Source organism: Melopsittacus undulatus, chromosome 8 (genome assembly GCF_012275295.1).
Source record: "Melopsittacus undulatus isolate bMelUnd1 chromosome 8, bMelUnd1.mat.Z, whole genome shotgun sequence".
NCBI lineage: Eukaryota > Metazoa > Chordata > Aves > Psittaciformes > Psittaculidae > Melopsittacus > Melopsittacus undulatus.
The window spans coordinates 53834854-53862102 of NC_047534.1; the positions used below are offsets into that span (position 1 = coordinate 53834854).

General features: G+C 46.0%; 1 protein-coding gene across 1 annotated transcript in view; it reads left to right on the forward strand.

Moving 5' to 3' along the window:
* Positions 1 to 27249, forward strand: part of ERBB4 (erb-b2 receptor tyrosine kinase 4) — a 596557-nt gene that overhangs the window by 210483 nt on the left and 358825 nt on the right. Inside the window, exon 2 of the mRNA XM_034065367.1 lies at positions 15581 to 15732. Coding sequence (XP_033921258.1) covers positions 15581 to 15732 — 152 coding nt within the window. The remainder of the gene's footprint in view (positions 1 to 15580; positions 15733 to 27249) is intronic.

Below are 27249 nucleotides of genomic sequence, written 5' to 3' on the forward strand. Positions count from 1 at the left end.
CAGCCGCTCCGTTTCCATTAACTTTGCCTGGGATTTCTTCTGTCCGTGCATGCAAGCAAAAGTGTCAAGTTTCTCCTTCATGCTCCAGAACGCCACCTGAATCACAACTGTGCTCTGGCTAATTGTTATTAATGAAGCCGTTCTAGCTGGGCTCTGCTCTTTTGTTGGTTGTAATAAAAAGCAAATGCGTTTGGTAAGCACATCCTCAACGAGGGAAAACAAGGAACCCTGCTCCTGGGGACTCCTCTGTGCCTTGCACAATGGTTTTAGGCTGAGTCTTTTAAAGGATAGGGCCACCTTATGGGCAAGTGATGCAGAGCCAGGCCTCCTTGCCACCAAATTAGCTTCACTGACCTTCGCTGCCATTTACCCGTCACAGGCTTCAAGGACGTTCTGCAATGGGTAAATTTGCACTGAGCCGTTCCAGCTGCACGTGCTCCTGCATCACTTAAGCACATAGCTGTGGCCAAAGCCCACGGCACAAGGTTTGGCCGGGATCACATGCTGGGTGCCCTGTGCTCCCCCAGCAGGGCTCCCCCTCCCTCCTCCATCCCATTTCCCAGGTTCAGCTGAACCGGATCATGGAATGGAGTGAGCAAGAGGAAGGTATTAATGAAACAGGGACCCCAGGAGCAGCCTCCTTGCTGAGGGCTTGTGTTGGGAAAATTGCTTCTTGGCCTTTCCTTCTTAATGAGGCTTCTAATAACATGTCTGCTGCTCAAAACCAAGTGACAGGAGCAAGGAGCCTGTCACTCATCCGCCTTCCTCCCTGTTTGTTTATGGAAATGAAATCAGGTGGGGAGGTCTTTGGGCAGAAATGCTGTCATCTGCTTATGAGAGGCAGGAATACAAAGCCTCTTTTGGTCTGTGGGAATGTCATCCATGTTTCCAGAACAAGCAACCAGGCACCTGCTATGTCTTTTCCTTGCCTTGGGTTAAGAACCAGAAAACAGATGATTTTGGCACATGAGTGTTATTTTAACAGTGAGCTAATGATTACCGTTTGCAGGATAAAGGTGCATGTAAATGTGTTCTGAAGAGGTCAGGAATAGGCTTAGGAATTCCAAGTTGAAAAGGATCAGGGAAGGGTTTGTGCACAGAGGTAAGAAATAAGCCTGGAGCACAGGCTGGTGCTTGCTCCAGAGTGGTCACACAAGTAGCATGGAAAGGGAATCCCTTGGGGAAGCATCACAGGTGGCAGCAATGGGAGTACTCTGTACCATGCTCTGTCTCAGAGTGATCTTCTTCTGCCATCCTCTCCATGTGCTACTGGCTGAAGCTCTCATCTGTCCATGGATCCTCCCGGTGTTTGCATTTCTCTCCATGTCCTGGGTAACCTTGTGTCCCATTTCCTTCCAAAGAAGTCCCATGTTTTCCCTTTTCTTCTTTTCATCGTTGTTGGACAAACTTTTCTTGTTGCCCTTGATATCCCTGACAGATTTAATTCTATCAGGGCTTTAGCTTTCCTAAACTGATCCCTGGCTGCTTGGACAATTTCTCTTTATTCTTCCCAGGCTGTATTGTGTTCTTCTATTGTGTTGCTGCCCTTTGGCTAAAGCAGCCTCCTTTGCAGTCCTGCAGGGGAGACCTGGCTGGTGCCCCTGGGGTGGGCATCTCTTTCTTCTTGCAGGTGAAACAAGAATCAGCCCTCCATGGTTTCTCTATTTCAGGTTATATGTGGGAATAGCTACATGTGATGTGCTCCTGTGTTCCATTCAGTTAGCAGCAGGGGCAAACTCACGGGATCACGGTGTTACTTCGCACCACTCTGTGTGATGGTGCATTCATTGTCTGTGTTTCTCCTGCTTCCCTGATTCCCACCAGGAGCGTGCGGTTTCTCCCGGGAGGCAAGCTCCGGTACTGGTTACTCCTGTGATAAACCTGTCCTGCTGTTGTTGAGCGGAGGATTCAAAACTAATGGTACTTCTGCTCCTGGGATTTACCATTTGGAAGATACTTTATTGCTATCTTGTGACATTTCCCTGCACTTTTATACTCATTTATATAACTGTTTTCTTTGATTTATGGCAGGTTTTCTTTAGGTGTAACAGTGTCGTAAATTGTGCAGCCCTGCTTTCATTGGTTATGAATTTGAGGTATTCAGTACACTCTGGGATGGGGGGAAAGGGCAGAAGCCTCTTGAAGAGGCTTCTGATCACAACTCTAAACAAAATAAGCTGTTCTCTCAATACAGTGCTTGCTGAAGCAAGCATCACAGTAAGTTGGTGTGGTCTGTTTCTTGACTAGCCAGTTGGTTGTGGGTTTTTTTAGTGATAAGTGTAATTTATGTATGACAAAACAATGCATGACACCAAGCACACATAGGGGTGACATTTGTATAGTGATCCCTGGGAGCTCTGTTACCTGAGGTTTTCAGAAGGAGGAGCAAATTAATGTTTTCACCATCTCATAGTGAAGATTTGTTTCATTGTACCTAATCTGTATCTCTCTGGCAGGTTAAAGCCATTCCCCCTTGTCCTGTCACTACCTGCCCTTGTCAGAAGTCCCTCTCCAGGTGTCTTTTAGTCCCCATCATCTGGTCCCATGGACTTATGCACCTTTTGGTTCCTTAGATAGTCTCCAACCTGATCTCCTACAGTGGGTTGTTCTTCATTCTCCTACTCCCTGCTCTGGCCTTCTGTGTCTTGGGCAGTGTGGTGGAGCCACTTGCCAGCCAAGACAGACACAAAAAGGTCACTTAGTATCACAGTCTTCTCCATGTCCTGGGTAACCATGTGGCCTGTTTCCTTCCAAAGAGGTCCCATGTTTTCCCTAGTCTTCCTTTCACTGCTGTTGGACTAGCTTTTCTTGTTGCCCTTGATGTCCCTGCTGGATTTAATACTACCAGGGCTGTAGCTTTCCTAAACTGATCCCTGGGGCTTGGACAATTTCTCTTTATTCTTCCCAGGCTACTTGTCCTTGCTTCCACCCTCTGTAGGCTTCCTTTGTGTGTTGGACTTTGTTCAGGAGCCCCTTGTTCATCCTTGCAGGCCTTCTGCCTTTTTGCCCAACTTCATGTTTGTTGGGATAAACCTTTCTGTTCATAACCCTGCTTGTTCACGTGTTATTCAAGACCTTCAAACAAGCTCAGGTATCCAAGGAGGGTTCAACAACTATAGGAGATCCAAAGCCTATCAAAGCCATTGGTCAGGCCAGTGAAATAAAGACCTTGGGTTTTGATTTTGTTGGCATCTTGCTTTGTAGAGAAACAGCTCATTTAAACATTGCTTTCTGAGTTGAGCTGTCAGAGAAGCTTTCTGTTGACCTTTACAAATTGATACCGTCACAATCAATGAACAGAAGTTTAAGGGCAGTCTCTGGGGCAGGGATGTGGTAATAAACCCAAACATTCATAAAATATATATGGCATGCATCTTAAAAAGCCCAACAGAAAGAAACTATTAACAGGAAGCCTATTTGAGCAAAGTGTTCTATAAGGAATTCATAATGCGGTTGTGACAAGTGTGGTTATTTAAAACTTACCTTTTGGGATGATTTCTGAAGGTAAAGGAAAGAAAAATAACAAATATGCCTATGGTTAGTCCTCACAGCAATAGGTTGGGTGAGGAAAGCAGTTAAGGATTTTGAAGTTGCTGTACCAGATTTGACTGCAGAGGAAGTGCATTTAAGGAGCAGTTTCACAGCAGCTTTGGCTCTCCCCCATCCCCTCTTTCATCCTTGGGAAGTGCCATTGTTTACAAAGGTTCAGTAGGGATGGCATGAAGAGGGGCAAGGCAGGCTGTGCTTTCATCCACCACCTTGCTCAGTGTTAAAGAATCAATGAGAAGCTCATCAGAAGCAGACATGCAGTCCTCACCTCCCAGGTAAAAAGGCAGATGCATCAGCACTGCGGGTGCTTGCCCTGAGTATGCTGCTTGTGCAAAATGAGGTTATCAATTCAAATGCAAGCCCTGTGTATGCCCCCTTTGTGCAGATTTAATAGCAGCACCTTATGCCCACAGCCTCAGTGAGGTTTAAAAAGTAGCTCCTTTACTTAAAAACACCTCAGTGGTAGAGGTATGGTTTTATACAGCATGACCATACCCCAGAATGGCCACTGTGCTGCTGCTCACCAGAGCTTGAAGATCTCAGCGGCCTTAGAAGAATTTATTGGATGCTCAGGCTTTTATTAGCTTTTAATTTCTATTTCATTTAAATTGGTCAATCCAGGACTTGGTTCACAACATGTGGGTTTGAGAAGGTGGGAGTTTGGTGTTGACCTGCACCCTTGTTATGCCCAGCAGCAGTGCCATGCATACTTGGTAACCTGTATGGAGCTATTTGTGTGAAACCTGTGTGAATTGCAAGAGATGGAGGGTTGTCTGTGGCAGAACATACTAATTTAAGACTAGGCTGGTTTTTATACATAGTGTATAGCAGTTAGAAAGGTTCTTGCATAGACTTTAGTTATGGAAAGGTTGTTTTTTCTGCCTATAAACTGGTATCTGAAAGCATTTGGTCTAATAACATACAGGTGTATTATTCCTTTTAGAAGTGGGCAAATAGGAAAATGCAACTATCAGTTTAAGGGAGGCTTGTGTAAGAGAGCATTTAGGTTAGTTCTTTGACTTGATGACCTTAACATGTTTGACCCCAGGACGTGGACCCTGTTCCCTCTTAAGCATGTTTCAGCTCTGAAGTGCAGTGTCCTCCTGTGGGGCCAGCCAGCCTCAGCGTGGCCCCTCTCTCACTGTGCAACTGCAGTGTCATTCCCCTCATCTGCAGCACTTGTAAGTTTAAATAATTACCATTTCAGCTGTCTTACACAGGTTCAATTCTCCTGTCTGCTTGACAAGGTTCTCATGTTGCTTGAGAGCCTGTTATTTTCATCAATGAAAAATAACCCACATGCAGTTTCAACTTAATAGACCTGTGTATATTGGCTAAAATAGTTCTCCTGCATTGCACAGTCACCTTGAAGCACCTGGGCAAAGCAGTTCAAAAATGTTGGGTTTGCTTTTAGCTGTGTGATGAGAACACCCACGTGCCAGCATGGCCTGTGAGATAGAGTCATAGAATCTCATAGAATGGTTTGGGTTGGAAGGGACCTTAAAGCTCATCCAGTTCCAACCCCCTGCCACAGGCAAGGACACCTTCCTCTAGAGCAGGTTGCTATAATAATAGTAATAATAATAATATTAATATTAATAATGATAAAACAGAGCTGTTACTCATTTGTTTGCTTTATTACCCGAATCTTTTTTCCCTTGACTTTCTGTATAAGCCCTTCTGCAGTTTTGTCTCACAGGGTGTCCAGAATTAGAGGAGGTTCTTCTATCCGAAGCAGTCCATTTGTTTGTGTTTAAATTTCATAGTTATTTTAATCATCTGATTAGGTGGAATACATGCTAATTACTAATGTAGTGTGAGAAGAAGTGCTGTGAGAGATCTCAAGGAAATACCTCTTTCTTTTAGTGTCACAAGTGCCTTTTGCTTACCCTGTAACAACGTGGTGGTTGCTGTGTGCTTTAGCAGTGACTAATTACTTGCACTTGCATTAGTAGATACAAAAGCACCTGTCCCACCTACCATGTCTGAGCTGTATCTTTTACCTAAGCTGCGTTTAAATCCCAGTAAGTAGGATCCAAGGGCTTGTGAGCACTTTGCCAAGTGCATTTTAAATGTCCTGCAGGCAGGGAGGACCGCGATCCCGTTCCCATCGCAGCGGCTGCCAGAGCTCCCGCTGGATTTCTTGGGCTCAGAATCAAGCAGAGGCTGAATGAACGCGCTCCCTTGTGCACGCACAAACTCAGGGTGTTTGTACAATGTTAATTAAAATGCATTTAAGCTGAGTGAATGCTGTGGTATTCAGGGGGCCTCTGGGGAAGGAAGGAAAAAGCAAGGAGGCCAGGCAGGCAAAGGGCCCCTTCTGTTGTGGGGCCGCATAAGTACTGCTGGGAAGGCAACCGTTGCTGCAGCACCATGGCAAGGCTGTGCAAGCTGAGCACCCCTGGGCTCCCAAAAGAGCACTGCAGGGAGACAGGAGCCCTTCATGTCCCCAGTAAGGCAGCCTGGTTTGTGAGCTGGGAAATGATTGTTGGATCAACCATGCAGCAGATGTTCCTGGCATCCCTTGCAAAATTGATTTGTGTTGAGGGCACATGTACAAAAACCCAGTCCAAAACCCTGGCTCCCCTCTACTCCCCCTGCTCCCACCTGTGCATGTGTTCACCTGGTGCTTGTGATTTGTGTTCCATCATTTCCCCCCCCCCCTTCTTTCCCTGGCATGGAAAAACCAGCCTAAATCCTTCCCACTGCTGACACCTGTAGGGTTTTCCACCACTTTGCCGTGGTAGAGAGCCAGGATACACTGTGAATGGAGAGAAATGGGTTGTATGAGCCGTTGCTGCTGTGCTGGAATGGGACTTGGGAAGGGTGAGGGCTGGAAAGCAGGGAGAGCAACATTTGCAAACTCTTAAGCCTTCAGCTTGGCACTTTGCTCTGTGTTTAGCTGCCCAGGAACACATGGCCTTGTATTACTCATGATCTGCAGACTTACTAATCTTGGGAGGTGTTGGTGATGTTCTATGCTCTGGTACTTCAGGGGGGAGGATTTTGGTTCTTGGCATTAAGAGTTAGATTCACAAGCTTGATTTTGGGTGCTGCACTCAAGCAGCTGAACTGGAGAGTTGTGCAGGAGTAGTTGGTATATTGTGGCCCTCACCAGCAACAGGGTGAGTGATTCCTCCATGTGCTGGGTCAGAGCAGCAGCAGCAAACATCTTCATGAACTAACTTGCACTCTGGAGTGGTGTTTAATGTCGGTCAGCTGGAAAAGGGGCACTGGTGATGCTCATGATCATACTGGGAGACTCAGTAAGGAGGCCAAACTGGGAAGCTGGTAAAAGAGAGAGGTCCTGCCAGTGCTCAGAAGTTGATGTTGTATTTCAGAGCTATTTGAAAACCTTTTCTCTGTCTTAAAATGAGGCTTTACTAATTCTCCCCTAGGCCTCACTGACCTAAGGCAGGCGCTGGAAGCAGAGACCACTCAAATCTATCTTAGATAACACTGATTAATTGCTTGTTTAGGTTCTCTACTTCATTGAGAACTCAATAGCAAATGCTGAAAGCATTTCAGTAAGGTGGGTTATTTTTTGCATCCTGCACCCAGTAGACAAATCCAGCATCCTTCTAAGCTAGCATGTGTACAAGTGGCCAGAAGAGAAACCTTTAAATGCTTTTCTATCACAACTTGTGTGCTGGTCTTTTGCCAGTTTGACTATGGGATCCAGCAAGCAGCTCCTCAGAGCTGCCTGGTAGGGGTGAGGATGAGCAGCCAGGGCCACGTGTCGCACCCCCGTCACCTCCATCCCTCGGGTTCCCCGCCAGCTTGCAGGCTTATCCAGTGCCTCTGTGTTGGAGCGAGTGCTTCCAGATTCACAGCAAGACCTCAAGGAGAGCCAGATGATAGAGCAGATGGCAGATGACTAATTTGGCAAAGTTAGATGAGTGGAAATTGTTTGCTTTAATTGCTTGTCATGTCCAGTACCTACATTATAGTTAAGAAGCAACTATTTACCCTCAAAATAGAATGAAAAAAGTGTGTGTGTGTGTGTGTGTGTGCACGTCTGTGAAGAGTAGGGAGAAAAAGGGAAGGAGAAGTACCCAGATAAAATAACTTGGTACAAAGGCCTGGGGGGAAGAACCATTGGTAAAGCTTCTTGTATTCATTTCTGTTGTTGTTTAGTGGTAGCTGTGTGATACAGGTCCTGCAGTACATTTTTCCCATTTTGTCCTTTCCAGTTCCTGTATCATAATATAGATATGACAAGCCCAAAAGAGAAACAATGCTGGTAATACTGGCATAAAGCAAGCAGATGACAATGGTTTGCCATGGTCAGCACAGGTAATTATCCTTGAAATGTCACAGTATAGATCTAGCCAACGTTTGATCCTGTTATCTGGTAGCTATGAACAGGAATGCTACATGGGTAAAATACACTGTGCAGCATCCACCAAAGAGATTTTGAAGAGCTCGGTGCAAGGAGAGGGTGCCATCAGCACCGAAAAGTGTTATCACACATAACTAATCCTTCTTGATGAAGCTGCAATCACTGTCAGCCTTTCCTGTGCCTATTTGTGTTCATGAGTTTGGGAAAGAGCTTCCTTCTGTAGGTGGCATTTGATCAGCCTCTACTGGAGGTGGGACTACCCTGATAATACACATCCCTGCCACTTCCCTGGAAGTGCTGGGAAGCTTTTGCAATGGCATATGAAATGATAGTTGGGAGTTTACTCAGCACATTCTAGGGAATTAATGCTTTTGGTCCCTGGTGCTATCAACCCAGGGACCTCTCCTCTAGGTAAAGAATAGAAAGGCTGTAGAAGTGTTTCAGAGTGTCCTTGTAATATGGATAAAAATCAGACAATCCTAGAACGGGTTGGAAGGGACCTTAAAGCTCATCCAGTTCCAACCCCTGCCATGGGCAGGGACACCTTCCACTGGAGCAGGGTGCTCCAAGCTCCTGTGTCCAACCTGGCCTTGAACACTGCCAGGGATGGGGCAGCCACATCTTCTCTGGGCACCCTGTGCCAGTGCCTCACCACCCTCTTCCAGTGCCTTGCCATGTATAGCCTCGTCATTATAGCTCCTATTTTTAATTTGACTTTATTTAGGAATGTGGAGAGCTTAACTTGGAATCCATATAATTCACAGCACTCCCAGGCTTGTGTTTCTGGGTTGTTTGCACATTTGCCTGCAGGTAGAAGGGATTAAAGCCATGATATTGTGACTCACGGGCACCGTGGGCCGCCCTGTCCTGTGTCACCTCATCCTGATGACATCCCTGACAGCCTGAATGGTGGCTGGATGGCAGTGCTGAGCTTCTGAGGGCCTCACAGCTGTCCAGGGGGTTCATGGCACTCAGGTTGATTGCATGCAACCGGATTCAAACGCGATGGTAATTTCTAGTGGAGAGCAGACCTCACGGAAGGAAAACACTTGTGCCAGCTGAGCTTTTAATTAGGAGTACAGAGAAAATGATGCTCTCCTTCATGTCAGTCTCTCACCTAGGGAAAGCAAGCCTCCAGGTTTCAAACACTCTCCAAAACCACTGGGTTTACAGGAAAGTGGCTGGTGACCTCCAGGAGTGTTTTGTCTTCTCGCGGGAGCCATCTGCAAGGCTGGAAGTGCTGGTGGTCCCTCCCTTTGTTAGGACATGCCCAATTGCAAGGAAATTCAGGGCTTTGGCAGCTTATCCAAGGAAAGCTGTAAAATAATAATGAAAGGATTAAAAGTGTGTTTTCCCCGTTCTTCTGCGTGTGTACGTGACAGGGTGCCCAGGCTGTTGCTGAGAGCGTGGAGCATAATGAAATGAATAGGGATTGCTGTGGCATTCCTGGTAATTAGTTGTTCCTTACGGGGCTTGAGTATTTCCCCTCATCTGGGGGTCTTAGCAGATTACCACAAGTGTTTGTGGTTATTAATACATAGTTACATGAGCTGCCTTTCAAGAAACCCTGATGCCTGTAAACCTGCTGCTAATTCAGTAAATAAGTAGGAAGTATGGGAAGAGAATGTGTTAGAAAGAGATACTCACTGCTGGTGGGCTTATCCTGTCTGGGATGAAGGAAGGTGGATTCTCCTTTCATAAACAGGTTGCTAAAACCAGTCTGAGAGGTTAGGCCTCCTCTTGTGCCTCTGGCCCATGTGCAAAGCAATTGATGGAGGGAGGTTGTGCTGCTTTCAGGTGGGAGATGGTGCAGGGCAGATGTGCCGTTCTCCTGTGTCCTTGCCAAAGAGATAATAATAAATGTTCTGTGGTTCAGGAGAATATATCCAGATGCTCGAGATAACTCCCTTGGTGTTGGCAAAAAGGATGCCTCATTGCTGCTTGTCTGAATGTGCTGTGGGAGAGGAGTGAAACACCAGTGCTTCAGGTGGGGGTGACCATGCCAGAGATGATGGGATTCATGCTTCCCAAATCTCCACATCTGGAGAGGGGTTAAATAAGAAAGGAAATGAGTTAACCTCTTTCCAAAAGTTAGTTCAGCTGAGCTGGGAGGATTATACAATCCTTTAGAAACAGAACGAGATGGAGTCAAATGTGATTTCCTAATTTAATGTATAGATTTATCACCAAGGGAGCAGAGCAAAATAACAGCCTAAAAAGCAGAAGCTAAAGGACACTTTTAAATACCTCCAGTATTTTCTACCTTTGAGTGAGCATCCGAATGATTTGGCTTTGTTATGAAAAATAATGTCAATGGGAAATTAATTTCCAAGTCATGTGCATGAATATTGATGAAAAACATAAATTCAATTCAATACTCGTGATTATTGCTGCTGTAATTGGGGCCATTAGGAGCTGAAGCTCATCTCTGTCATTTTCAGTAGCTGATAATAAGCAAACAACTGAAAGTGAAGTGTGAATGTGTGAGTAATGCCTGAAATCCACTTTTGTGATGGCCAAGCAGTGCTCTGCCCCAGCACCCTGTGCTTGGGGTGGCTATGGGCTGGCAGCCTGGCTGTTGGCTCTCACCTCTAGCTTGGGGCTTCCCAGATGGGGAAGATGCACATCCTTCATCTTTGGCATAGCATGAGGGGTGGATATCTCTCTGCACAAACACATGCATATACAACAATACTCTCTGAGGCTTGTTGCCACAATGTGGAAAGAGATGGAATGGCCAAGCTGTGTTGGTGGAGATGTGTTAGAGAGCTTCATAGTGTGGTGGTAGCCTGGTAGAGGCTGGCAGTCAACAGCTCGCTGGGGTTTCCATCAGGGGAAACGTAAGGGAATGTCAGATTTTCCTGGGTATGTATTGGAATAGCACTGAAAGGTTCCCCTCATTGACACATCCCTGTAAGACCTCCTGAGTAAGTCAAGAACAAATGTGCTCAGAGATGCTCAACAGTGAGAGAAGATGCTGATTTTCGACCTCTGTCAAAGGCTGGGGAATGAGTATTTGTAATTAACCAGGAGAAGTTGTGCTGCAGGGACTGATTTTAGCATGGAACCTGGCTTTTCTTGCTGCTCATTGGTTTCTGGGGCTATCTAAAATAATGTACAGCAAAGTGCTGTGAAGAGAGTTCATGAAATACAGATTACACTGGTTTTGCATGGCATGACAAGGAAATGCATTTTGTTGTGCTCATGTTGATGCCTGTATACGGCTGGAGCATCCCTGAAAATACATATTTTCATATGTTTATGTTATTTTGGTGTTTTAAAGAGCTCCTGCAGCACATGGATCCTTTTTGCTATGCCAGGGAAGGATCAGGAGGATGAGGAGGATATGCTTGTGCTCTGTGTTGGGCTCGAGGGCAGAGGATCTGGGCATCCCTCTCATCTCCCTTTAGTGCTTCTGAAGTATTTTGGCATGTCAGACCCAAATTGTTTTTGCCCTGGAGGAGCTGGGGATTTCCTCCCATGTCTGAAAATGGGGGGATAAAACTTAAATAACTCCCAGTTCACAGCCTGCTTTCCGCTCCCAGGTTTGGCTCCCTGGTGTGTGTGGGCACCTCTGTAATTGTACATGGCAGCAGCGTTTCTCTTTCATGGCAGGGATGGCTTTTTACCCTATTAATTCTATTTTGCCTTTACAAAACCACCACCAATATATCTGATCTCTCTGTTTTAAAAGACTCTCTGGGAAGGATGGAGGTGCTGTCCCAGCTCTGTCTTCCTGCGAGTGACAGTTGTGATCTCATCTCCTTCTCTTAAATACTCCTCTAGTTTTCTCTTGTGTATTTAGAACCTGGCATAATTATTAGGTGCATCAAAAGTACGTGCTCAAAATCCGTGCTGCAAAGCTGAGGCATGGAGAGATTAATGGCTTAGTATAGTAATGGATTATTGAGGATCCATGGTTATATTCAAGGTCACAGTGGGACTTCAACTTGTTCTGCAGGTCATGGCGCTCTCCTGCTCCGAATACTGTTTGGGTTGGGTACCTTTGGCAGTGCTGTACCCCTTGATGTAGGATGCTCTTACTTTTGGTATAGGATTTTAAGGTAATGTGTAACCAGGTTTTTTTGTTGAGGGATGATGACCTGTCAGGACAGCTCAGAGCTGTAAAAGCTGAGCCGGGCCATGCCATGGCTGGGACGATTGACACTGGATACTTGACATTCCCTGGTTTCCCAGATTTTGCAGCAGAGCAGGCTGGGAGGAGGCACGTTGCATGGACCTTTTGCCATGTATCAGCCAGGTCCAGGGATCTTGAACAAGATGTTTTGTGTAACAGAGGACCAGAAGGGATTTCTTTTTGTAAGACACAAATAAAATGCTTGGAATGATGAGATAAATTCAAAGGATTGACATGATCCTCTAAATTTGCTTTTAAGATTGTATTTATCTGAAAGAATTGATTTCCAACAGCAGTATCCAAAGCCTAGAGGAGTTACTTCAATAGTTTGGTGGTACAAAATTAACCTCGCTTGAATAAAACTTGGAGCCCTGATTTACATCTAGGTCGGCTTCACCCCCATTGAATCCTCTTGCAAGATCAGGCTCCAGGTGTTCTTCCTCCTTACAAAAACAAAGAGCTAAATTAGCTTTCAGGAAACGTTTAATGGGTGTGAAACATGGAATAGCAATGTTGCAGTGTATAGCTTTATTAGCTGAGCTGCTGGAATTGTTTTCTGAGCTGTGTTGATCCTTAATGCTGATTGTGAAATGGAACAGAAATTATTTATTAGTCCTCTGAAGCCTTAAGACAGAATAATACTTATTCAGCTGGAAACACAGTCAATCTTTTTGTTATAGATGCTGCCACATTTAAGGAAGGAGCAAATAAGCCGGCTTTGTAATTGGTAGCAGTTTTAGGAGTCTTCTGGCAGGGACAGGCATGGAAGGTGGAGGTGCTTGTACATTACATCCTGGGGTTGTTCCAAATAAAGCCCTAAGGATGAGCTGGGACAGAGCTTTGCATTTCAACAAGAGAGATGCACCATCAGTAGCAGCAGTGGTTAATCCTTCCAGGTGTCCAGCAGAGCTACCTGTGGTCCCAGTGGGACCATCTCTTTCCCTCTTGGGAACCCCCCAAAATGGCTATTAAAAATACTGTCAATGAAAACCTTGCTTAGATGTGTTATACTCAGTGGTGTGTTTTACTTGAAGGGGTAGGTTTTTGTGAGTAAAATTTCAAACTGGGATAGTTGTGCCTTGAATTAAGCCTGTAAATGAGATGGTAGTTTTTCTGTTAGAACCAGAGCAAAGCAGCCAGTTCTGGGTTTCTGCAGCCCAGTGCAATGAACAGATGTCAACCATGTCAAGCTCTTAAACTTAGTGAGGATGTTGACATTTTAATTCTACCAGGTCACAGAAAGAAATCAGAAAATTACTTCCCTTACAATAGAGTCATAAAATGGTTTGGGTTGGAAAGGACTTTAAGATAATCCAGGTCCAAACCCCTGCCAACTGGGGTAACCAGACCAAATGTATTCAGACAGTCCTGTACAGTGCCTGTTCACTTTGGTCCATGCTAAATGAAACGCAGAACCTGAAAATGATCTGATAAATGATAAAGCCTTCATCCTGTGCACAGCTTGCAATGAAACCAGCCCCTTCTCTCCTTCCTGCTGTGGTTCAGGAAGACAAGATTTCTGCTCCCATTAGGTTTGGGTTGGAAAAGACCATAAGATCATCCAGTTCCAACCCCTGCCACAGGCAGGGACCCCTTCCACTGGAGCAGGGTTCTCCAAGCCCCTGTGTCCAACCTGGCCTTGAACACTGCCAGGGATGGGGCAGCCACAGCTTCTCTGGGCACCCTGTGCCAGCGCCTCAGCACCCTCACAGGGAACAGCTTCTGCCTTGTATCCAACCTGAACTTCCCCTGTTTCAGTTTAAACCCATTCCACCTTGTCCTATTGCTGCAGTCCCTGATGAAGTGATGAGAATTATTACTCATTTCTGGTGGTGGTGTAGTAAGTAAACAGTCAATAATAGTACTCAAAAAGCTCATTGCTTTTGATATTTCAAAAAGGCCCTGCAACATTCAAAAGGGCATATTTTAGCCAATTTTAGTGATTATGCCTTCAGTCATGGAGAGTTTTGTTTGTATTGATCTCATCCAAGAGTGGGAATGGCTCCCAAAATGCTATTCTGGTCCAGCTCATGTTTTGCATAATATAATGCTCATATAAAAAAGCTTGGTTATATTCAGGTTAATTTTGTCACAGATAAGAGCAACCCACAAACTGAAGAGTGAAAGGGGAAAATAAAAAATGAAAGTAAGAAAGCCTAACCCCACACTTGACCATTTCAATAGCATTGCTGCCCTGGCAGGTTGAGAGCTGTGTGACAATCTGTGGGTGTTAAACGCTGCTTCAGTGATTCTTTCTGCACTGATTTTTGTCATTGCTTGATGCATAGCAAGCTCATAAAATGAACTGAGCTGTGGCTTGGAACTGGACATCAGAGTTGAGAACAGAGTAGAATACTAAAGGGAATCTTCTGAAAATGAACTGTATTAGGATGGGGTTTCCCAACTCATCTGGCATCTCCAATGTAGTCTGGTGACTTGTGGAAAGAAGATGTGGGTATGGATCTGGAAAGAGGGTCATGAAGATGATCAAAGGGCTGTAGCAGCTCTGCTCTGGAGTCAGGCTGAGAGAGCTGGGCTGGGGCAGCCTGGACAAGAGAAGGCTCCTGAAGGGGAGACCTGAGAGCAGCTCCAGTGCCTAAAGGGGCTGCAGGAAACCTGGAGAGGGGCTTGGGACAAGGGATGTAGGGACAGGCCAAGGGGAAAGGCTTGAACCTGCCAGAACAGGGGAGACTGAGCTGAGCTCTTAGGCAGAAGCTGTTCCCTGTGAGGGTGCTGAGGCACTGGCACAGGGTGCCCAGAGAAGCTGTGGCTGCCCCATCCCTGGCAGTGTTCAAGGCCAGGTTGGACACAGGGGCTTGGAACAAGCTCGTCTAGTGGATGGTGTCCCTGCCTGTGGCTGGGGTTGGATCTGGATGAGCTTTAAGTTCCCTTCCAATACAAACCAGACTGGGATTCTATGATGTAGGTTTTGCTCCTGCCTTTTCCGTATTTAATTGCATAAAGCTGGGAAGAGCTGAGGTCTTAAGGAAAGTGATGGGAAAACTCATGTTGGGTATGAGCCTTCTGGTCAGGTTGCTCTTGGCTTGTCTAACAGATCTTTCTGAGCATCAGGTGAATAGGGAGAGTACTGGGTTGCTCGGGTTAGCTTGGGTTCATGGGTCTCTTCAGCCTATATGTTTTTCAGTCTGTGATGGGAGCATCTCTGTTCAGTGTCTGATTCTGTCACTGGCAGAACTGGTAGGGACCTTGCCATGGGCTGGGTTTGACAGTTTAGGTGCTGGGGTCAGTTAGGTTTACATTTTGCCTGCTCTTGTGCATTTTCAGCCTTTCAACATTTGGAGGTTTTTGGATGTGAATGGGCATCTCATCCCATTTGATGTCTTTCAATTGCTGAGATGGAGCATATTTGTACCTTCCTGTCTCTACTGCTGATATTTAAGTAACTCTTGTTGGGGTTTCTTTGCAGCACCCAATCCTGTGAATAATTCAGGAGTTTGCTACAATTACCTGTATGCCTGTATGCAAACTTTATTTCCTTCTCTGCTCCTTGCCCCACTCATCCTGATTGTTTGCCTTGTGGTTTCTTGCAGTGTGTGCCGGCACTGAGAACAAGCTGAGCTCCCTCTCTGACCTGGAGCAGCAGTATCGGGCCCTGCGCAAGTACTATGAGAACTGCGAGGTAGTGATGGGCAACCTGGAAATCACCAGCATCGAGCACAACCGAGACCTCTCCTTTCTGAGGGTAAGCAACCTTCCTTATTCCTTGCTTGTCTTCTGTGTTCAAGGATCGGGAAGGCCAGATCTCCTTCCCACCAGCTCCAGTGTGGTGTAAGAGGGTAATAAAATGTTAAGCATGTGCAGTGAATGAGCAGTGTCATTGGTGTGACAGATACTCTGAAGATGTGTTGTTTAGATTTATTCAGGACTCAGGGGAGGAAAGCCATGTCTCTACATAGGAAAGTGATGCCTTTCAGGTCTGTGTGTTCCCAGAAGGGTTTAGGAAGTTCTGAGTGTCATGTAGATAAGCACTGGAGGCTTGGAGAAGCTAATCCAAATAAAATGCTATAGATGGACTGATTGATAAACTAAGCAAGGGGAGGACTCTGGGTAACATCTGTGGAGCTTGTAAGAAAAAGGGGGGGAAAAAGGTGATTGTTGAATGAACATCAAACCTTCTTTGTGTAAGAGACTAGAATTGTGAGCCTAATTGAATCTCCAGTATCCAGGGGTAGTCTGTAATAGAAGGAGGCTCTCCTGCCACTGTGGACCCTCAGTTGCACCACTCTCTCAGTGCTCCTTACATCAAATTCTGAGTAAATATCATGCTTTTGGGTTTATGAAGGACCATTTTGGTGTGGTTTGCACGTTCCCTGTTAACATGGCAACCAGGAAGAGAGAACTATGAATGCTGAATTGGAAGAATTTAAGCCCGTCATTTATCTGACGTTTGGAAACTATTGGAAGAAATACCCCAGTTAGAGGAGTAATCCAGTGCACTTAGGTGGGCATCTGATGATGCTGCAGACATTGTGGCTGCAACACTGAAGGAACTCATAGGGAGAACATGGTAGAGAAGGCAGCCTATTGCATTCTGTGATGATTGTACTTTCCAGCAGAAGTCAAGCCGTGACACAGATAAGGGTTTACATTGCTGGTATCATATGGTACTGCTCATGTGTACCTCTGCAGAATGTCCATGTTATGTTCCAAGATGCATGTCTGTATGGAACTGGCATTTTCCTAACAGGCACGTAGCAGGAGCAGCGATGTTGCAACCCGGCAGCAGGAAGAGGGCGGCAGGAGTCAGCCCAGCAGGTTGTGTTACACTCAGTCACTTGGTTCATGGGTGAACCTGATGCTCAATTTCAGTTTGTAAAAGTATGAACTTTCCAGTCTGGGTTCTAACAAAGGCAGAGCCAATTCTCCAGCAGCCTGTTTAGCTTTGCTTCATGTTAAATTTGTCAGGGATTTCACAGGATTTCCACTCTATACGTTGGCCTGTGTTTACTCAAGAGTGCACCAGGCTGCGAAAAGCCCTGCAAGCAAAATTCAGCTACCAGATATGTCTGGAGTAAAGTTTGGGGTGCTAATTGCACTCAGACTAACAGGTTGCCTGTTAATTTGAGCGCCGAATGCCTAGGAAGTAAATGCTATCTATACATTTCACAGTTGTAACAGGTGGGGAAAACACATATGCTTGTGCTCTGAAATAGATATAGCCTTGGTGCAGCTGGACTAACGTTTCCCACTGTATTAGACAGGCGGCAGAGAGATACTTCCTGTGAGGGCAGGAGCCCCACGCTCAGGCATTGCTGGAGTTTCAGATGCCTCCTGAAGCCATTGTGGGCCATGGCTTGGATTCGTCTTATCAGTTCTCCTGCTTCGGCTTTCCTTCCTCCTTACGCTGCCACGTTCCTTGTAGAGAGCTGCCATAAGCAGAGTAAAGTATTAGTGGAAAGTGGGCAGTAAAATCAGCAAATGAGGGCAAAAAGAAAGGACCATGTGTAGTAAATGAAGGTGGCTCAGCCACTTGTGCTTTTTGGTGATCGCTACTGTCACTTCTTTATTAGTTTTATTACTTCTTTCCCCTGTGTCTGCCCTCTCACAGATGTCTCAGCAAAAAGCAGAACTTGAAGCAAACCCCAGCAAACTGGAAGTCTAGTTAATGTGGTAAATTGTAGCCATTAAAACAGAAAACCAAAGAGAGGAGAATGTGTTCTTGGGGAGGCAAACAAATAATGCCAGCCTATTTACACTGATGATTTGACGTTCATTAATTAGGCAGTGTTACTTGTTTTATCATTTAAAAGATTGCTTTAGTGACCAAATGAAGGTGGCAGATGGGAGAAAACAAAAAGAAAGGCTATTTGTGTGTCTCAGACTTAAATGTGATGAACTCATTGTGCAAGATAAGGCTCCTCCAGCCTGCTCCACTTTTCCTTAGGCTCTGTTGCAAACCCTGCCCTCTTCCTCCACCTCAGGTGGGCAACTGAAGCATCCCTGGTTTAGCTGTACATCCAGTTGGTGAGTACTGTGGCTTTGTGAGCCTGCCTGCGTTCTCCTTAGTGCTCAGCTTAGCTGGGCAACTTCTTACCCCAAGACAGAGGGAAGCCCTAATGAGCTAGGCATGCTGAGCCTTTTTATCATGCCATAGTAAATGAATACTCTAAATGAATTGAAGTGGAAAAAAAGCCCACCATAATTTTATTTACCTTGCAGAGGAACATTAAAAGATCAGCATCCCATTTCTCATATTTATTTAGACGTTTATTCCCTAAGTAGATTTACTTTATGTCTGTGAGTTAGCATCTGCTGATTAAGATTAAGAAGGGCTGCCTATCACCTGAATGAAGTGCTCAGCCACTTAAATCCCCAAGCCTGCAAGTGACTGCATGGCTTTGAGATCATGAGGAGCTTCATTTATGTAAGAAGGGATTGCATGTACCAGTGTTTTTGTCCTAGTTCATATGTGTGCAGGACAAGGAGGAATGGCTTCAAGCTGAAGGATGGTAGATTTAGAGTACATAAGGCAGAAGCTGTTCCCTGTGAGGGTGCTGAGGCGCTGGCACAAGGTGCCCAGAGAAGCTGTGGCTGCCCCATCCCTGGCAGTGCTCAAGGCCAGGTTGGACACAGGGGCTTGGAGCACCTTGCTCCAGTGGAAGGGGTCCCTGCTTTTGGCAGGGGGTTGGAACTGGGTGAGCAATAATGTCTGTTCCAACCCATATCAGTCTGGGGTTCTGTGAAAAAACACGTCTAAGCCTGAGTGCTGGGAAAGGCAGGATGTTTCTGACAGCAGGCTGATTGCTGGTTTTCTTTGTTATTCTTCTGAGGCTCAACCTCCCCACAGAAAATGTACACTGGGTTAATTCTCTTTGGGGTCCCACCACTGCAAGCTCTGGCAACGAAATAAGGCTTGGGTTAATGCAGCACATCACTGCTGGAGTAGCACCTGCTTGTCCTGGCCAAGGCAGGCTCTCCACTGGCATTGAGGAAAGGCACTTACTGTTTGCAAGAGCATGATGGTACTGGGCAGGACAAATAGTTGGGTGGAAAACAGGCCTCAAGAGCTCCCTTATCACAGTTTTCATGTCAAGGCTCAGCCAGCAAATCAGCAATGACAGTGGGAAGAGGTCAGGCTTCATCTCCCACTGCTTCCTGACCCACTGGCATCCTTCAACTAACTGCACAGGCCAGGCTTTCGTGCTAGGACTTGTTCTGTGAAACTAGAGAAGCTGAGTGAGCTGGTGCATGTCTTGAGCTGAGATTTATTGTTGCCCTGCTTTGGATTTCAGGAAGAACACAACTTGATATAAACTCAGCTCATGAACTGGTTCGTATTGCAAACAACTGTTTGGTTGCAGAAGTGGGAACATAGTTGAGTTTCACTGACAGTTTGTCTTGTGGACAGTTCTTATTTCTTAATGCCATCTCCACAGTCATTTTTGAAATGAAATACACAGTTAGTACACTGGAACACAATACTCTGCAAACACTCTTGTTCTGTTAAGCACACTTGGGAAACAGGAGTTATCTTTGCCTAATCCCCAGCCTTTTAGCAATTCACAGTCAGTAAATTACCTCCTCGTGCCTGGGTTTTATTTAACCATACATATTATTTATTTTGGAAGACATGATCAAAGTTACGTTCTGTTCCCTGCAGTCATTCTTCCAGATGATTATGAAACTTCCTTGTAAGTGCAATCAACAGCCTTCAGAAATGATCTACCACCACTTTATACATCCTTGTTTCACTTACCTCTATGGTGTCTCTGGAGCACCCTCAGCCATGAGCATTAAAAACAAGAACCTATTTTGAATTCTTTTTAAAGCTTTTTGGTCTTTTATAGCAAAATGGGTCTAAGCAGACCCTTCTGAAGGCTCTATTGGCAGAGATTCAGGCACGGAGAGAGCCTGCAGTCTGAATAGATGTGTTGGAAATGGGAGCCCAAGTACAGGAGGGTATTGCCTTGTCCAGTTTGTCAGCAGCTTACTGATGATACTGATGGCTCTCGAAGGTAGCACAGCTCTGCATCCTCTTCTGCAGCAAGATGGTATCTTTATTCCCCACTGACAGGCTTCAGTGAGGTCCCAGTTCACAGGTGGAGTGCCTGTCCTCCAAATGACAGATTATGGAGTGGCTGTGCCTGTGTGGAGGGGGGATTTCCCCAAAAGTGCAGCTTGAACCTACAGAGCAGGGATGTTTGCGGGCAGGATAGTAACCTGTGTCCTGTAGCATTTAATTTAGCCATTATTTGTCCCTGGAGTTGCATCAGGAGAGCCTCGGCCGCATGTGTTTTGTCCTTGGCTGACAAGAAGCAAAGATTTCCAGGTAATTCTAGACCTGGAAATCAAATACATGTATTTCTGTATTTGTAATTGTCCTCCCAGGACTTTCCTCGTTAGAAAATGAAGCATAAAGAGGTGAATGGTGTGTCAGCAGTGGCATGAGGGGCAGGGCTATGTGTGCCACACAGATCCAGGTGGAAAGAGGACACCTCCAGCTGGCTGTGTAAACCTGTTGAGGGCATCCTGTACACATAGCACTAAACGCAAGTGCTGTGCTGGGTGGGTTACAAGAGACCAGTGGCATTCAGGCCATGCTTCTGGCGTGGACAGGATGTTTTACACTGGCTGTGATCAGGCGCCAACTGTGCTGGATGAACCCGAGCCATGTTCAAAGTGATTTGGATCACAGACTCAGAGGGTGGAGAGGAGCAAAGTCTGACTGCAGAAAGCACATGTGATGGAGCTCTCTTCCAGGACAGCTTCTTCTGTCATTTCCCATTGCTTTTGCAGAAACAGTTGCTGAAAGTAACACCAGTTGTTTAGACTGGTCTCAAAATGGCCAGGGAATATTGATTGCCAAGGTGAGGAAGTGACACGAATTTGTGGGACCTTCCAGAGTTGTCCTGTGTTGGGAAGCAGGTAGTGAAATGGGATGCCTATGAGTAGCTGAATACAGGCCCTATTAGGATAGTTGGTGCTCCCATTGCCCTCATCCGCTGATGTGTGGGACAGCACTTGGGTGGTTGGTGCCTGGTCCCTACTATTTAAGACAAATAACACATGCCACGTAGTCTCTAAACATAATCTCATCCCGACCTCACTGCTCCCAGAGCCTCCTAGCTAGTACATAAAAGGCATCTAGTGCTTTCTGGCCTGAAGGTGTTTGAAGTGTTACATGATTATTGTGCTTCAGTTGCTGATCCCTCTCATGTTACACTGATAGACCATCCGTGTCTCTGCAGAACCTCTCTGGTGCAGGGCTCTAGCTGCTGCTGTGCAGCTCCCCTACTCGATGCAGTGTGGCAGCGCAAGGTCCCTGCTCGCACGTCTCCTTCCTTCCCCCACAAAAAGCTGCCTGTGTGGCCCCCAGGCACCCATCCCTGTTGTTCTGCCAAGGCTTCCCCCTTGCCTACTTCGGGTCCCTGTGCCCCCTGTGCTGCCCCTACGCCATGGCACCTTCCCACTAAGGCCCTGCTGGAGCTGCAGGGCATTGAGGGGTGACCCTGAGCCCTCAGGTGCCATGACACCCCTGCTCCCCACACTGCTAGTTCTGTCCCGCTCTTGCAGAGCCTGTTTTAATGGTGTTTACAAACCCAGCAGCTTAATCTCTCCAAGCAGCTAATGCTTTGCCTAGGTCCCCACAGCCAGATTCTGACTCAGATTTTATACTCCTTCCAGCCCTACTCTCTTATTCTTATGGCTGTCCTGGGCATTGCAACAGGCAGAATGACTTGGCTAGGAGGCTTCTTCCTCGCTCATACACAACACCAACCTCCTCTCTGGAAAACCCACTTGTGCAACCTCTCTTTCCCCTCTCCTTCTTTCCCTACTGGCAATGCACCGCTACCAAGCAGCCCGGATCAGCTTTGCAATGGAGTTTGAGCTTTGCTTTCAACTGAGAGTAACTTAAAGGCTCTGCAAGCTGGTACTCTTCTGTTTGAATTACATTTTTAGCTTCTGTAAAACAAACATAGAAAAGAATTAATACACAATTAATCTTCAAGCTGGGTTTGCCAAGCTGTAACCAAATATATCTACATTAGCTATTGCCCCATTAATTTAGCAATTATTTTTGGTGGCTCTGTATAAAAGATACAGTTTGAAAGAACCACTTGGGTTTAGGAGGAGAGTCGCGTGCTGCGCAAATGCAGGCTCCAGTTTTGGCACAGGGATGGACTGTGAAGTGGCTCTTTGTGTCTGTGTGTGCCAGGGGCTGTACAGCTCCCCCAAGGAAGCATTTGTATGAGGAGGGCTGCAGATGATGCCCTTTTCCAGGGGAGCCTGGGTGCTGCCAAAGCTGTTGGGGGCAATAGAAGCTTCATTCCCTTGTGTCCACATCCCTGTGATAGATTTGCTGTATAAAACACATGCTGTCATCTGTGGAGCAGCTAGTCGGTGGTGTGAATAGGCCCTTCGCTGACAGAGATGCACTCACCATGGGGAGTTGGGAGAGGCTCTCACAGTGGGGCTCTGGGAGGATGAGGGGATGGATTCCAATGTCAGGCTTTGTTTCCCCCTTCTCTTGGGTTGGCAGCAGCTGAGAGCTCCCCCAGGTCTCCCACAGCCTTTGCCTATGTTTCTTTCAGATGGGGGGAGCATCCTTCAGTTGTGTCACATGTGGAAAAGATGAGAGGTAAAGATTTGAAGTCCCAGAATGATTAAGGAGTCTCTTTAAATTGTCTTTTAGCATTTCCCTTTCAGCTTCTATTGTATGGGAAGCACCCCACCTCCAGCCACCTGGGAAGCCTGTCTGATTCATGTGCATGGCAGCAGTAGCAATTCTGCAGCAGGAGAGAGATGAAAGAAGCTTGACTTAAATTATTCAGAGTAACCCAGACCCATGCACATGCTGGAGATCAGCAATGCCTTTTTCACTTGTTCCCTGCTCTTGTGGTTGAAGTAAAGCTGCCCTTTGTTAGGCAGAGCAGAGCTGCCCCAGTGCTCAAGAGCTGTTCCTTGTGATGTGAGGTGGGATCTGTCCTTCTCAGCTTCTGGGTGCTGCAGGGAGTGCCTGCAAGCCCAGGTTGATGTTGGACCCTTCCTGCTTGTGATGAGGTGCCAGCTTTGGCTGCAGGTGATGTTTGCCATTCCACAGTATTGCTACCCCATTCCCAGCCCAATTATTGGGAAATTATGAGGTGAAATAGGGCCCAGTACCAAAAATACCCTTAGGATGTGGGGTTCACCACTCCAGGTAGATTGCTTTCCAGGTTTGGCAGAGCTAACGTGGTGGATGGGTGCCAGCTGGCAGCAGGTCAGCCTGGGTAGCTTGTGGAGGATGTTAATGGTAGTGGAAAGCATGTGGAGGAGCTGGCAAGTGTATCCTCACCCTGGGAATGTCACAGACAGGTCTGGGGGCTCTTGGTTTAAACTGCTGAGCAGTCTGTGAAATGGATTTGTTCTTGTGTTTCGGTTGTGTAGCATCAGCAGTAGCCCAGAAGACCTCTCTCCTAACACAGATCTTGTTCCCTGCTATCTGGGGCTGTGTCTGGGGCACATGCTGACCCCAGCCCTTCCCTTCATGATCAGTGTGTGCTGGTGGAAGCATGTTACTCCTCAGGCAGGGATCTTTGAGGTGCAGGTGAATCTCCTTTGCCATGCAGCCCCATGTTGGGCTTGGTATTGCCAATGGGCCAGCATTGTCACTTTGCTTGTCCACTCTATGACCTACCTTTGCCTCTGCACAGCCAGCCAAGTGTGTGACAAACTGGTTGTGCTTTTCAGCTGGTCCTGGCACCTTGAATCTTTGGCCACTGGCAGAAGTTCAGATCAGGAGTCAAATTCTTAACATGAACAGCAACAAATGTTGAGATCCATGACTCTGTCTAGGCTTGGGTTTGTTTGGTTTTATTTTTTTAATCAATTACAGGCTATTCATTAATTCCTTATCATTTAGCATCTCATCAGACTCTTCCTTCTGTCTGTCCATGGTCTGTAAAATACGTGTGGCCAAACCAGACGTCAGACCCTGCTGTGATGGGCATCACGCAGCTGGTGGTGGAGGAGAGGACATTATTAGAACTAAACCAGTGCAAACCTCCTTAATTAGGTGTTATTTCTCTTAGAAGCTGCTCTTCCCTCTATGTGAGTAAAAGCAATTATCCCCTACCTTTCAACCACCTTATGCTGTTAATGATCTTCCTCTTGTAAATGTAAACCTCTCCCCTACTGATGCGATTGGGAATGGTGGCCTAATTGAAGCTGGCCTAAAGCAAGCAGGGGAGTGAAGTTAAACCAACCAACAGGAAAAGAAACAGACCTAGTTGCAAATGCTTTTAAATTAGAAATGGATTTACAAAGTTATAAGGCAAAGAAGTAGTTTTCTTGCATCAAAAGAAAGGCTATTTGGTGTAAATGGTGAGCATAGTGAGTTTTCAAGCCTAGTCTTCATCTGTGTGAGAAGATGACATCAGCTCATGCCGTTCACTGCCAAGCTTTGCTCAGGTGTTGTTAAGGCTGCTTTATTCTCCTCTTTATCCACCTGCCCTCTGGCTGTGGGACAGAGATTGAAGTTGGGAGGCACAGATGAGGTTTAGTGAGGCCTATATAGACATCTGTAACTGTGGTATAGCAGCCTGCACCAAGTTGGAAGTATTTTATACTTTCTTGGAGTGCCATTCTTCTCTTTTCCTAGGCATTTAGGTATATTTTTCCTCTTGCTCCCGCTCCCTTCAATCCCATTTTACTCTGGAATAAGATGAAATTAAGCAAACTGATTGTCAGAGAGCTGAATAATCTTGTATTGTAATACACTGGCTCTGAGTTCTGCATCAATGGACTTGAATTACTGTTAAAATCCATATGAAAAGAGAAGCAAAGTCTTTTGCCGTAAGCTGTGTCAAGGGGTGGGGGAGCAGAGGGATGAATGGAGGCTTAGCCAACAGTTTTCTTGCTAAACTGGATCAATTGTAAAGGTTTCCTCTGTAGATGCCTGCTGGAGGGTGTTTAGAGTGCAGAAATGTCAGCACGATTGTGCAGATCGCAGCATTTAGCAACAGCAATGCTCCTACCCTAAACCTGGTACTAGCACTGGGCCCCCTAATCACAGCCCTGTGTGTGTCCTGCAAGCATCCTGTGTAGATGGCATGCCAAGGGAGCATCTACAAGGATGTGTCCTAGGGAAAGCTTGTCTGAGGGGCCAGGGGGATTGGAGCTGGCCAGGGTGGTGATATGGGCATGTCTGGGGTTGAGGATGAGTTTGCCCAACCCAACAAGCAGCTAGCAGGGGTATCTCTTAACCACGTGCAGTGTGTGTTGCTGTACAGTGCCAGCTGGCTGAGTGCTCAACCCTGTGGGGTATGAAGTCAAGTACCACTGACTTCTCAGGTGAGATGTTCTCTCTCTCCAGTGTCAAACATCATTGTGGAAAGGTGGAATTGGGAAGTTTTGGTTAAAGAAGCAAGGACCTAGTTCAAGGCACTACTTCTGCAGGTGGTTAAGCACAACTGGTCTCATTGATTTCTGATACTTGTGTTTGGAGTTAAGTAGAAGGGTAGGAGCATCTGCCTGCTGTATTGAATAGTGCATAGTGTTCCATTCCCCCTTTTGGTGGTCATTAGTCCTACCAGGGAGGAAGAATAGAGTGCTTTGAGGTACTGTCTGAATGTAATAAACTTGGAAATGTCAAAAGGCGAAGTAGAAATATCATGCTGATTTTGACAAACCTGCACTGTTTTGTGCTGGGAAAATAATGGGGATAGCTTAATGTTGCTCACTGGAGAGAGAGGTTATACTGAAAATACATTTTGTTTGTGCTCATGCTTTAAGAAAACAAATTCAGTGAGCACAAGCTGGAGATAAGACCCTCAAAGTAAATGCTGTTTAGTTTGAATAGAATGGAAGGGCCATAGCCAAGTGGCCCAAGAGCTTGAATGGTGGCCAGAGCTGCCATTGCCATTCTTTCCAATTCCTGATGTTTTGTGATTGATCTAGATCCTAAAGTGCCAGAAAAGCAGCTGTAAAACAATATAAGTTGGTTTATAATTCTGGATAATCATGGTGATGGGGGAAGCATCTGCATTTTGCTGCAGGGGACAGCCTGTGAACCAATGACAAGGAAACCCACCAACACCCATGGCTACGTGCAGGTGTATTGCCATCTTCAGATGGGGAAGCTTGAGATACAGAACATCATTGCTTTAAATCCTTTTCATACCAGTGTTGCTGATTTATACATATCCTTCCTGCCTTGAATTTGGAAAGAAGCTTCGGAAAACCACCCCCATTCCATACTCACTGGCTTCCCTTCCAGAAAGGGCTGAAGGGTATGGGAGAGTGAAAGGAATGGTGAGGCACATGTTGTATTGCTGCTGTAAATGAAAAGTGACCACCCTGTGTAATACATACCTTAGGAATAGTAATGACAGGTCATCCCTCAAGTACAGTGCAGAGTGAAGGCCTAAGAAAGGAAAATCCATCATGAATATCAGGGAATTAATGGCTGTCTCTGCAAAAGTGTGGAGTAACCTCTTTGGGAAGCTGAAGATTTTCCTGGTGATAAACTAGAAGATGTAAGGAGCTGTCTTCATTTGATACAGGTATGGAAAACCTCACCTGTTTGGTCTTACGGATTGCTGTCGGTTTTGAAATACCACTTTCAATTTCTTTGGAGTCTGGTGAATTTGTAGGTAGAAGGAAGTGCACTCTGTGGAAGGGGAACTCTCTGAGCCAGCAAGCTCAGTGCAGACCAACCCTGCTACTGTGGCAGGCAGTCTCTGCAGCCTGGTATGTGACCATGTTTATGTTTCATCTCCTGTGCAGCCTCAGTGATCTTCAGGTTTGGCAAATGCTCATGTAGTTGAAAGCGTAAAAGATGATTAAGAAGACTGGAAAGGAAACTGCAAACCTGTGTCCTCCTTTATGTTTTTGTCCTGTTTGTGTGATGTTCCCATGAGCAGGTGGTAACTTGCCTGAAATAGGGAAACCCATTGCAAACAGCCACAGCAGGAATCCTGGGGGGGGGAGCACTGCAGAAAGGGATGAGATGAATTTGCATTCTCAATGATTGTCAGAGATGTGCAAGCAGAGAGAAATAGGAGGAAAATGCTTGCAAATATTTGTGCTATGTTTAAACTCTCATAAAGAGCAGAGACAGCCACAGAGCTTTAAACCTAAACCATTTTGCTGGCATTTGTTGCAGTCAGAGTTATCTGACCAGTGGTGAGTATCCTCCTTCCCGCCTCCTCTGCCTGTTGTTTGTTTCCTGAGAATGCTGATATTTGTAATTGAGGCCAAATGAGGTCCATCCATTTAG